General features: G+C 41.8%; 1 protein-coding gene across 2 annotated transcripts in view; it reads left to right on the top strand.

Moving 5' to 3' along the window:
* Positions 1 to 302: 302 nt before the first annotated feature.
* Positions 303 to 12,652, top strand: part of TAF4B (TATA-box binding protein associated factor 4b) — a 117,272-nt gene continuing 104,922 nt past the window's right edge. For both annotated transcript variants that reach the window (XM_007197577.2, XM_007197576.2), the window contains exon 1: positions 303 to 1,141. In XM_007197577.2, coding sequence (XP_007197639.2) covers positions 799 to 1,141 — 343 coding nt within the window. In that variant the 5' untranslated portion in view covers positions 303 to 798. The remainder of the gene's footprint in view (positions 1,142 to 12,652) is intronic.

Genomic DNA, 12,652 nt, shown 5'->3' with positions numbered 1-12,652 from the left:
CTTAAAAAGTAGAAGCCTGTGGAAAGTATAGTCCGGGCTCTTCAAGAAACACGCAACTGGGGATACCAAGGAGAGAGCAGAACGCGGATGCCGCAGTTTTCCAAGTACTGTCTGGCCTCCCCACGTGGTAGATTTTTGGCAACTCGCCCCTCCTTCTTCAGGATTCAGAGGCGGATTCTAAGGCCCTCTGGAGCCGTCCCTACTGACGTCACGAGCGCGATTCCAGTCTGTGGCCAATCACGCGGCCGGAGTCTGGGGGAAGCCCGGTGCAGCGGCGGCGGCTGGTGCGCGTGCGCGAGGTCTCCGCGTGGCTATATAAACATGGCTGGCGTGGCTGCGCGGAGGGGCTGTGCGGAGCGCGCGTAGGGGGCTTTGGGCCGCTCTGGGTTTGTAGTTTTGAAATTTCTGGCGGGGGAATCCGCCGCGCAGAGTTTTGGTGGAAGGTGGGAGCCGAAGTGACGCCCTTCCGGGAGCCGCGCAGCCGGGCTCCGCTGTATCTGGTCCCGAGGCTGAGGGGCCGGGTTGATCCGGCGCACGTGTGAGCGCCGCTGAGGAAGCGGCGAGCGGCCGAGCAGGTGTGGCTGCCGGCGGGGCCGCGCGGACTGGAGGAAGGTCCGGGACGCCGGGGTCCCTCTGTCCAGCTGGCGCCGGTCACTGACTCGTGTGGCGGCCCCGGCGCCTCTCCCTAGCGATGCTGTGGAGCCGGAACTGCACTGGAGTCGGCTGCCGCTTGTCAAGCGTCCCCTCGCCTGTGCTCCCGGAACGGCGGCGCCTCAGCTGCCGCTGATCCACCTGGGGATGCCCGCGGGCCTCACAGAACCGGCCGGCGCCGCTCCCCCCGCCGGTGTGGGCGCCTCCGGGACCGTGACCATGGCCCCCGCCGCGGCTCTGCCCGTCCGGGTGGAGAGCACTCCGGTGGCCTTGGGCGCCGTGACTAAGGCTCCTGTCAGTGTCTGCGTGGAGTCCACGGCGTCCCAGCCGCTGCGGTCCCCCGTGGGGACCCTGGTGACAAAAGTGGCTCCTGTCAGTGCTCTTCCTAAACTCAGCAGCGGCCCTCGTCTGCCAGCTCCTCAGATTGTCGCTGTGAAAGCCCCCAACACCACAACAATCCAGTTGCCTGCTAATTTGCAGCTTCCTCCAGGTATGTCGCTCACCTTTTCCGGCTTATCCCTCGGGCCAGCCAGCGGTGACACGGGAAACGTCGCAGCCCGGGATTGCGCCTTCTCGCTGGGAGTTCTAAACAACTCAGCCAGGAGAACCTTTCATAATCTTGACTTTGCGGGGCAGTGATTTGGCGTTGCAATCAAGATAGCCTCTTTGAGTCCTTACTGCATAGTTTTTCTTTTTCTATTTAAAGAGAGCATCTTTTCCCTTAAGTGACACAGGAAAGGCTGGAGCAGCATATTCAGGAGGGCCTTTGAGGCACTGGCTCTTAGGTGCGGGAAGATAAAGAGTATCGCTAAAGTTTGTTTTCATATGGAGAAAGGATCAATTTTTATATCCACACGCTTAGATTACTATGTTAAAAAAAAGAAAGTGTTTTTAAAAGCCTCTTGTGTGTTAAGACCGAAAGTGAATTTTAAATTTAAACAAGCCTAAGTAAGTTTACTGCTTAGAAATGAATAATATTGCTTCCCGCACAATTTTCAGATGTGTGATGATTGTAAGTAACTTTGAGTTAGAAGGATCCCTCTCACAGGGAGCAAATGCCGGAGTTGACAGGTCAGAGCCATGAGGTGGTTATTTGTGAAGCACTGTGTGAATGCTACCGTTAATGAGCCTGTGACCACTTTATATACTAGAGTTTACTCTGTGGGGCTGTTTTTTATGACTGAGACAAAGGTTTTGCTTTGTGATCATTTGCATATTGTAAATATGCAGAATGGTGTTTTAGTGTTCTACCTTGTTTTCTTTCCTCAAATGAAAGTCACTTGGAATTTCAGTGGGGAAAAAAGGCACATGTTATCTTCTTTGGGAAAAAACTCTATTCATAATTTGATTGTTTTCTATGTATTTTGCTGAGCAGCAATGGGAACTCTGACCCCCAAAGGTGGTAAAGAAGTGGAAGCATTTGGTTCACGTGATGTCAGTTTCCCCTAGCAAAATGAGAGCGCCTCTTTTGTAGCTAATGTTCTGTTGTAGCTGTGTTTTAGTTTTGTATGGTACACGACTTACATACACTTAAGGCTGTGTGCACCACTGGATACATTTTATGCTGGTTCTAAATTGTCATTCTACATGCACTCTTATAAAGTAGCTATGAATGTGTTTGAATGAAATTACTCCTAATTTGTTAAAAACAAAATTCCTATCTGGTCAGTGAAGTTTGTCTAGAAACAATCAGAAAAGTATTAAGAGAGAAGAACTTTCAGGAGTGGAAACTTGCTGGTAAGTGGGAACGGATCACTTATTGAGGGCGTACTGTGCTAAGCACTTTTTTAAAAAATTGACCTACAGTTGACACACAACATTATATTGCTGGGCACTTTTTATCCATTATTATTATTATTATTTTTTTTTTAATTTTATAGCTACTTTATTTATTTCTTTATTTTTGGCTCTGTTGGGTCTTCGGTTCGTGCGAGGGCTTTCTCCAGCTACGGCAAGTGGGGGCCACTCCTCATCGCGGTGCAGGGACCGCTCTTCATCGCGGTGCGCGGGCCTCTCACTATCGCGGCCCCTCCCGTCGCGGGGCACAGGCTCCAGACGCGCAGGCTCAGCAGTTGTGGCTCACGGGCCCAGCTGCTCCGCGGCATGTGGGATCCTCCCAGACCAGGGCTCGAACCCGTGTCCCCCGCATTAGCAGGCAGATTCCCAACCACTGCGCCACCAGGGAAGCCCCTCCATTATTATTTTTATACATTATTTATATTCTTTTGTTTGCTGGTCATAATAGATAGATAGCAAATAAGGAAAAAGGTCTCTGAGGGTAAAGAATTTGCCCAATGCCAGACAAGTCATAGATGTCAGAGGGAATTTGAATTCAGGTCTGTTTAACTCTACTCTTTCCGAAACACTGTGCTTACCACTTGGTGTGTGTACAATATGCCTCCTTGCGTAGCAATGTTAAAAGGCGATTTATAGAATTTTAGAGCCTGATCTTTTTATTACACAGAGAAACCAAAACTGAAACTTGCTAGAGCAAAACAGCAGCAAACCAGGACCACAGCCTAAGTATGCACTACACTAAAACTTGTTATGCTGTCGACCATGGATAAACTCCCACAAAAGAGAGGAGATAAGTTGCCTTTAGGAGTTGTTATTTAGAGAGGAGGTGAGAAGGTACCTTGAAGAGCAGCTTTTGGAATTTCTGCTGAGGGGTGGCAGAAGAACATACTCATATTTGTGCTCTCACAGATGCACAATAAGATAACCGATACTTGAGGAATGACATAGAAACACTGATTAAAATAACGTTTTAAAAAGGTATTGTTCTACTTCTTTTATATACTGAGGATTAGCAGAGGATTACTCAAGGATGCTTAAATTACATAGGAGTCAGCTCTCATTTTCGCAAGGTAATGAATACTTTAAGTATTTGATTTCTCTTTACTTCAGAATTTCCTCTGTGAACAGAACTAGTTTTTAAAAAATATGCATATGCACCACAGGTTTTTCTAGGGAGCAGGAGCTGGAAACAAAAAGGGGGGCATTGTGAGGAAATGAAAGAAACTGTAGCAAAGCCCTGAAGATTATTCTGTTGAATATTTTTGGTAATCTCTTCAGTCTTCTTTTTTATGAATTTGTGGGATTTAGACCAGACTGTGGCTCTTTCCGGTTTTGGTATTCTGTGTCTCTTCTATCATGTATTTCAGAGTGATGAGTAAGGACTTGATTGCTTCTTTTATGTCATAGACTGTGCTTCATAAATTCTGCTTCTCAGTCTTACTGTACAGAAGTTTGTGAAAGTTGCTTGTGAAATGGTTTGGGTCCTTTTTCATCAACTCCTTCATGCTGAGACGTGGTATAGGTTTTGCATTTCTCAAATTCCTGAATTAGTTCCTGGATAATCTTCGTGGTTCTTGTTTCCACCCTAGCTTTATCAAAGGAATATTACATGATCATCTGCTCCACAGTTGTAACAGTGCTCCTGGACGTCATGAAATGAGAGGCAGTTGTCTTCAGTGCTCACCATATGCGCCATCCACTGTTTGGATTTCAAAGGCTGTGAAGTCACTTTAACTCATATTTGAGTTAGAAAGACTCAAAGGTTGTGGACCTTAAGGCATTAATAACAACTACCACCAATAACTTTAAAATTCATAAATTTGCTCATATTGTCTCATTTGATCCCTTTAACAGTCCTGCAAAGTAAGTATAAGTCTCTCAGTCCACAAACATGGGATGTCTTTCCATTTATTTAGATGTTTAATTTCTTTCAGCAAGTTTGTAGTTTCCAGAGTATTGCTTTTGCACTTATTTTGTTAAATTTATTCCTAAAGTATATTATTTTTGATGCTATTGTAAATGGAATTTTTTTCCTTAATTCCATTTATAGTTAGTCATTGGAAATGTATAGAAATACAGTTGTTTTTTTTTTAATTGATCTTGTATCCTTCTTCCTAGCTGAACTCGTTTATTAATTTTAATGGCTTTTTTTCATGGATTTGTTTGGATTTTTATATAGAAGATCATAATATATGTGAATAGATAGTTTTACTTTCTCTTCTGGATGCCTTTTATTTTATTTTCTTGCTTCATTGCCCTGGTTAGAACTATCAGTATAATGTTAAATAAAAGTGGTAGTGATTGTAGGCATCTTTGTCTCATTCTTCATCTCAAATGTTCCTGATCTTAGGGGAAAAGCATTTAGTCTTTCACCACTAAGTATGGTGTTCGCTGTGGGTCTTAAACCAACCTTGCATACTGAGATAAATATCACTTGGTTATGGGGTATAACACTTTTTAAATGTTGCTGGATTCAGTTGGTAGTACTTTGTTGAGAATTTTTGCATTGGTATACATAAGACATTTTGATCTCTAGTTTTCTTGTGATGTCTCTGTTTGGTTTTAATATCAGGGTAATACCGACCTTACAGAATGAATTGACACATGTTTCCTCTTCTGTTGTTTAGAAGAATCTGTGAAGGATTTATTTTTCCTTAGATGTTTGGTAGAATTCATCAGTGAAGCCATCTGGAACTGAGCTTATCTTGTGGATGCTATTTTTGATTATTAATTCAATCTGTGTTTGTTAGAGATCTATTCAGGTTGCCCATTTTCTTTTTTTTTTAATTTTTATTTATTTATTTATTTATTTTATTTATGGCTGTGTTGGGTCTTCGTTTCTGTGTGAGGGCTTTCTCTAGTTGCGGCAAGCGGGGGCCACTCTTCATCGCGGTGCGCGGGCCTCTCACTATCGCGGCCTCTCTTGTTGCGGAGCACAGGCTCCAGATGCGCAGGCTCAGCAATTGTGGCTCATGGGCCTAGTCGCTCCGCGGCATGTGGGATCTTCCCAGACCAGAGCTCGAACCCATGTCCCCTGCACTGGCAGGCAGATTCTCAACCACTGCGCCACCAGGGAAGCCCAGGTTGCCCATTTTCTTAAGTTAGTTTTAGTAGTTTATGTGTTTCTAGGAATTTGTCCATTTCATATTATTTTTTATTTTTTTATTTTTTAAATAAATTTATTTATTTATTTTATTTTTAGCTGTGTTGGGTCTTTGTTTCTTTGCGAGGGCTTTCTCTAGTTGTGGCAAAAGTGGGGGCCACTCTTCATCGCGGTGCGTGGGCCTCTCACTATCGCGGCCTCTCTTGTTGTGGAGCACAGCCTCCAGACGCGCAGGCTCAGTAGTTGTGGCTCACGGGCCCAATTGCTCCGTGGCATGTGGGATCTTCCCAGACCAGGGCTCGAACCTGTGTCCCCTGCACTGGCAGGCAGATTCTCAACCACTGCGCCACCAGGGAAGCCCCATTTCATATTATTTATCCAATTTATTGGTTTATAATAGGCCATAGTATTCTATTATAATCCTTCTTTCTGTAACATTAGTGGTCATATCCTCTCTTTCATTCCTGATTTTAGCAGATTGAGCCTTCTCTCCTTTTCTCTTAGTTAATCTAGGTAAAGATTTGTCAATTTTTTTGGTCTGTTCAGAGAACCAACTTTTGATTTTTCTCAGTTGTTCTATTCTCTATTCTATTGACCTCTGCTCTAATCTTTATTAATTTTCTTTCGTCTGGTTGCTATAGTTTTTATTTTGCTTTTTCCCCAATGTCTTAAGATAGAAGGTTAAGTTATTAATTCAAATAATCCTTCTTTTATTTATTTTAGTTTATTTTTTTGAAATGCAAATATAATAATGTCTCTCCTACTTGAAATCTTTCAGGGCTTCCCACATCTCCTCAGATCTTTTTTTTTTTAATATAAATTTATTTATTTATTTATTTATTTATTTATTTATTTTTGGCTGTGTTGGGTCTTCATTGCTGCGCGCGGGCTTTCTCTAGTTGCGGCGAGCAGGGACTACTCTTCGTTGTGGTGCGTGGGCTTCTCATTGTGGTGGCTTCTTTTGTTGTGGAGCATGAGCTCTAGGCGCGTGGGCTTCTGTAGTTGTGGCTCGCAGGCTCTAGAGCGCAGGCTCAGGAGTTGTGGCGCACGGGCTTATTTGCTCTGCGGCATGTGGGATCTTCCCGGACCAGGGCTTGAACCCATGTTCCCTGCATTGGCAGGCAGATTCTTAACCACTGTGCCACCAGGGAAGCCCTAATCCTACTTTTAAAATAGAGGGATTTACAACAACAGTCGACCTGTGAACAACACAGGTTTGCACTGCACAGGTCCACTTATACTCAGATTTTTTTCGATAAGTCCATACTATGGTACTACATGAGCTGCAATCAGTTGAATCTGTGGATGCGGAACTTCAGATATGGAGGGCCAACTGTAAAGATACATGCAGATTTTCAATGGAACAGGGGTGTGGGGCGTCAGTACCTCCAACCCCCACGTTGTTCAGGGTCAGCTGTATAAATTTCCCTTAGACACTACTTCAGCTGCATCACATAAATTTGGGTATGTTGTGTCTTCATTTTCATTCATCTCAAAGTGTAGTCCAGTTTCCCTTGTGATTTCTTAATTGACCAACTGGCTACTTAGGAGTAATTAATTTCTACATATTTATGAGGTCCCCTAATTTCTTTTCGTTACAGATTTCTAATTTCATTCCATTGTAGTTGGAGACCACACATTGTATGATTTCAGTCCTTTTAAATTTATTTAAACTTGTTTTATATCCTAACATGTAGTCTATCCTGAGACTGTTCCACGTACACTTAAGAAGAATGCTGTTGTTGGGTGGAGTATACTATTGATGTGTTTTAGGTATGGTTGGTTTATAGTGTTGTTCAAGTATTTGATTTCCTAGTTGATCTTCTACCTAGACATCTATCTTTCATTGAAAGTAGAGTGTTGAGGTCTCCCAAGTATTATTGTTGAATTCTCTATTTTGTTCCTTCATTTATGTCAACTTTTCTTCATATATTTTGGGCTTGGTTGTTTGGTGCATATATGTTTGTGATTGTTAAACCTTCCTGATCCATTGGCTGTTTTATCGATTATAAAGTACCCCTCTTTATCTCCAGTAACACATTTTGTTTTACTCTATTGTCTGATATTAGTATGGCCACTCCAGTTTTCTTATGGTTGCTGTTGGATGATACGTCTTTTCTGTCCTTTTACTTTGACCTTTTTAGTGTCTTTGAGTCTAAAGTGTGTCTTCTGTAGGCAGCATATAGTTGAATCCTATTTTATAATTGGGTCTGACACTTTTTGCCTTTTGATTGGATTATTTAATCCATTCACATTTAATGTTACTGATATAGTTGGGTTTAGGCCTGCCATTTACTTTTTTTGGTTTTTTTTAGTTATTTAGTTATTTATTTTTGGCTGTGTTGGGTCTTCGTTTCTGTGCGAGGGCTTCCTCTAGTTGTGGCAAGCGGGGGCCACTCTTCATCGCAGTGCGTGGGCCTCTCACTATCGTGGCCTCTCTTGTTGCGGAGCACAGGCTCCAGACGCGCAGGCTCAGTAGTTGTGGCTCACGGGCCTAGTTGCTCCGCAGCATGTGGGATCTTCCCAGACCAGGGCTTGAACCCGTGTCCCCTGCATTAGCAGGCAGATTCTCAACCACTGCGCCACCAGGGAAGCCCCTGCCATTTACTTTTGTTTCTATGTATTTTCTCTTTTTTGTTCTTCCTCTGTTCCCTCTTTCCTTTGCATTAAGTGAATATTTTCTAGTGTAACATTTTAATTCCTTTATAATATTTTTTAAGAATATATATGTATTTTTAGTGATTGCTCTTGGGCTTACAATATACATCTTAGAATTTACTTCACATTTATATTAACTTGTTTCAGTGAGATGTAGAAACATTTTTCCTATTTAGCTCATTTCCCTCTTTTTTATTTTTGTGCTTTTTTTTTTTTTTTTTTTATAGCTACTTTATTTATTTATTTATTTATTTTTGGCTGTGTTGGGTCTTCGGTTCGTGCAAGGGCTTTCTCTGGTTACGGCAAGTGGGGGCCACTCTTCATCGCGGTGCGGGGACCGCTCTTCATCGCGGTGCGCGGGCCTTTCACTATCGCGGCCCCTCCCGTTGCGGGGCACAGGCTCCAGACGCGCAGGCTCAGTAGTTGTGGCTCACGGGCCCAGCTGCTCCGCGGCATGTGGGATCTTCCCAGACCAGGGCTCGAACCCGTGTCCCCTGCACCAGCAGGCAGATTCTCAACCACTGCGCCACCAGGGAAGCCCTATTTTTGTGCTATTATTGCTCTACATATTGCATCTAGATATGTTACAAACCCAACAATACCTTTTTATAATTATTACCTTATGTAATTATATGTCTTTTAAAAATGCTGACAGAAGGAGCACAAGGATATATTTGTAGCATTTGTTTTATTACCTTCTTATTTACCATTCCTAGTTTTCTTCATTTGTTCCTATAGATTCCAGTTACCATCTGAAGTCATTTCCTTAGTGCAGTACAACTTTGCTCCTGACCACTTTCTTTGTGTTATTGTTCACAAATATGTTACACTTCTAATATGTTATAGGTTCAAGAATACAATTATATATATTGTTCTATATAGTTGTTTTTTAAACCCATTAAGATAAAGCAGTAATATGCATATAAATTATATAATTAACTTTACCAATGCCCTTTTCATGTGAATTTGAGTTACTTTCTGGAGTCTCTTGTTTTCAGCCTGAAGAACTTCATTTAGTATTTCCTGTCTGGTTTGTCTGCTAGCACTCAGTCCTCTAAGGAGGATGTCTTTTTTATCTGAGGATGTCTTTTTTTTTTTTTTTTTTAAGTTTTTATTGGGGTATATTTGATTTACAATGTTGTGTTAGTTTCAGGTGTACAGCAAAGTGAATCTGTTTTACATATACATATATCCACTCTTTTTTTAGATTCTTTTCCCATATAGGCCATTACAGAGTATCGAGTAGAGTTCCCTGTGCTATACAGTAGGTTCTTATTAGTTATCTATTTTATATATAGTAGTGTGTATATGTCAATCCCAGTCTAGGATGTCTTTATTTTGTCTCCTTTTTTGACAGATATTTTCAGGGAATATCTGATTGTTGGTTGATAGTTGGTTTTTTTTGTTTTTTGTTTTTTCCCCAGCAAGTGGAATATGTCATACCCCTGCTGTCTGGCCGCCATTGTTTCTAATGAGAAGTTAGCTGTTAATCCTATTAATGCAGTACTCTTGTACATTTTTCTCCTGGTGTTCTCAAGATTTTCTCTTTGTACATTTTTATTATGTTGTGTCTTGGTGTGGATCTCTTTGCATTTATCTTACTTAGAGTTTGTTGAGCTACTTGGATGTTTAGATTATTTTTCATCAAATTTGGGAAATTGTCAGCCATTATTTCTTTGAATATTTTTTCTGTTCCTATCTCTCTCTCTCTCTCTTTCTCTCCCCCCACTCCCTCCTCACCTCCCTCCTTCCCCTCCCTCCCCCCTCTCTTTCTGGTACTCACATTATGCCTATGTTGGTGTGCCTGTCATTGTCCTGCGTTTCTATGAAGCTCTGTTCATTTTTCTTCATTCTTTTTTCTCTCAGTTCTTTGGATTGCATAATCTCTATTGAACTATTTTCAAGTTCACTGACTTATCTTCTGATCATTCAAGTCTGCTGTTAAGCCTCTCTAGTGAAATTTTTATTTCAGTTATTGTACTTTTTAACTACAGAATTCCTTTTTTTATAATATCTATTTCTCTAATGGTATTCTCTATTGGTTGAGATAATCATCATCATATCTTCCTTCTTTAAGCATGATTTCCTTTAGTTTCTTGACATATTTATAACAGTTACTTTGATGTCTTTGTTAAATCTAACATCTAGTCCCTTATAGGTGGTTTCTGTTGCCTGCCTTTTTGTGTCACACTTTTCTTTTTCTTTGTATGTCTTGTACTTTGTTAAGCAAAACTAATATATTATAGCAAGTCTAGATACTGGTCTTTACTCCCCTGAGTGGGTTCTTGTTGTTTGTTTGTTTGTTTGTTTAAATGGCTGTGTTATTTTAGTGAAGTCTGTTTTCCTCACAGGGTACAGCTTTGGGCATAAGCACAGCCACCCTGGGATGACAGTGGTTTTAGCAGGGATCTTTTTGACTGTTTCTTTCTCTGATCTCTCTGTTAAGCTTTCTGCTTCAGCTGGTGTCACGCCTAGCTGTTATGCTCCACTCACTGCCAGCCAGTTACCCTCTTGTTTTCAACAGTGCCCTAGGGCCTAACTTCCTCCATAGTCTGATTCAATTAAATGTGGACTCCTTTACAAAGGGTAGTTTTTGAGGTCATTGCTTGAGGTTCTGACCCCAGAAGGGCCCTTCTTAGTTGTTTCTTTATCTTGTTCTCTCTGGTAAACTGGAGATATGCCTGTGACTTAGCTTGTATCTGTCATAAAGATACCAGAAACCTTTTAATTGTTCTGTTGTACTTGAGAGTGACCTTAGCCTTGACCTTTCCCACACTCTGTTGGAAATAAAGTCAGTTTCTCTTGGGAGATGTTTGGAGCAAGTACCCAGGGCTGTGGCATGTTTCTTTCTGAGTGATATCCATGTTTTAGAAGTGGGGTACTGGGCATGGGTGGTAGCCTCTGGTCTTCTCTGCTTCTCTTCCAGTGTGGAACCTCAAGCCCATGAAAGAACTGGGGTGAGGGTGATTGGGCCCCAAGTATTCTCTGAGCCATCCCTGGGGTAGAGCCTTCCCTTTCTGAGTAGGGATGGGTGAAACAAGAAGCCTGGAAACTCTTGGATGCACTTATTTCAAATTTGTTCTCTTCTGTATGCAAGTTGGGGTGGCAGAGATGGGAAATGCTGGTGGCCTGCTTCTTCCAGGAAGATACCATAGCCCTCAACTGGGAGTTTGGGAAAGAGGGAGGCCTTGTGTTGTCCACAATGCCTGAACTGAGAAGGGAGAGGGAGTGGGTCATGGTTCAGATGCCACAGATTCTTGCTGTTCTGAGTTTTAGTAGATTCTCTTTAATAATTGTCTAGTCATTTTCTGTATGCCTTAGGGCATTTCCAAAGACTTTAAATGGTTGTTTTTAAAAATAATTTTCACCAGTTACGCTTGTTTTGCTGGGGAGTGGCTTTATTGAGCTCTTCATGCTGCCATTCCAGAAATGGAACTCCAGCTATGAATATTCTTGTTTGTACCTCCTACTTACATGGACAACTATCTCTTTACGTTAGAAATACTGGGTTAGAGGGTATGCAAATGGGAACCAGTTTGGCACAACGATGTAGAGTTGAACAAAACAGTTGTACCAAATTACACTACCAGCCTAAAGATGTTGAGAGTTTTTGTTACTGCACATCTCTCTAACACTTAATATTGTCCTTGGACTTCTTAATTTTTTTCTGTCTAGGTAGATATAAAGTGATATCTCACTGTGGCCTTAATTTACCTTTCCCTGTCATTGGTATCTGTGTTTCTTTTTTGCATTTTGGATATTTGTTCTTTGAATATACGTGAACTAAAATTTTCTCCAATTTTTTTTTTTTTAGTTTTATTTATTTTTTAAAATTTATTTATTTTTGCCTGCGTTGGGTGTTTGTTGCTGAGCAGGGGCTTTCTCTAGTCGCTGCGAGCAGGGGCTACTCTTCGTTGCGGTGCATGGGCTTCTCATTGTGGTGGCTTCTCTTGTTGCAGAGCATGGGCTCTAGGCACGTGGGCTCCGTAGTTGTGGCGCACGGGCTTAGTTGCTCCACGGCATGTGGGGTCTTCCCGGACTGGGGATCGAACCTGTGTCCCCTGCCTTGGCAGGTGGATTTTTAACCACTGCACCACCAGGGAAGTCCCCAAATTTTCTCCAGTTTTGTGGTTTGTCTTTTTACCTGATGATATATTTTGCTGAACAAAAGTTTTTAAAATATAGTTGTATGTATCAAACTTCACTTATTTAAGAAATTTTTCCCTATCCCAAGTTCAGAATGACAGTTTTCTACATTGTCTAAAAGTTTAAAAGTTTTTCCTTTTCATCATTGTATCCTTAATGCCCTTGGGTTTTTGTGTATGGTGTGAAACTTTTCATCTTTTCCATTAGTTAATTGAACAAGCCCTATTTATTGAATAGTAGCTCTTTTTCTCACTGATCTGCAGTGCTTTTAGAAAAATTTGATATGATGTATCTGCA

The sequence above is a fragment of the Balaenoptera acutorostrata genome, chromosome 13 (genome assembly GCF_949987535.1).
Source record: "Balaenoptera acutorostrata chromosome 13, mBalAcu1.1, whole genome shotgun sequence".
NCBI lineage: Eukaryota > Metazoa > Chordata > Mammalia > Artiodactyla > Balaenopteridae > Balaenoptera > Balaenoptera acutorostrata.
The sequence above is the reverse complement of the archived record's forward strand: the minus strand, read 5'-3'. Positions and strand labels throughout refer to the sequence as shown.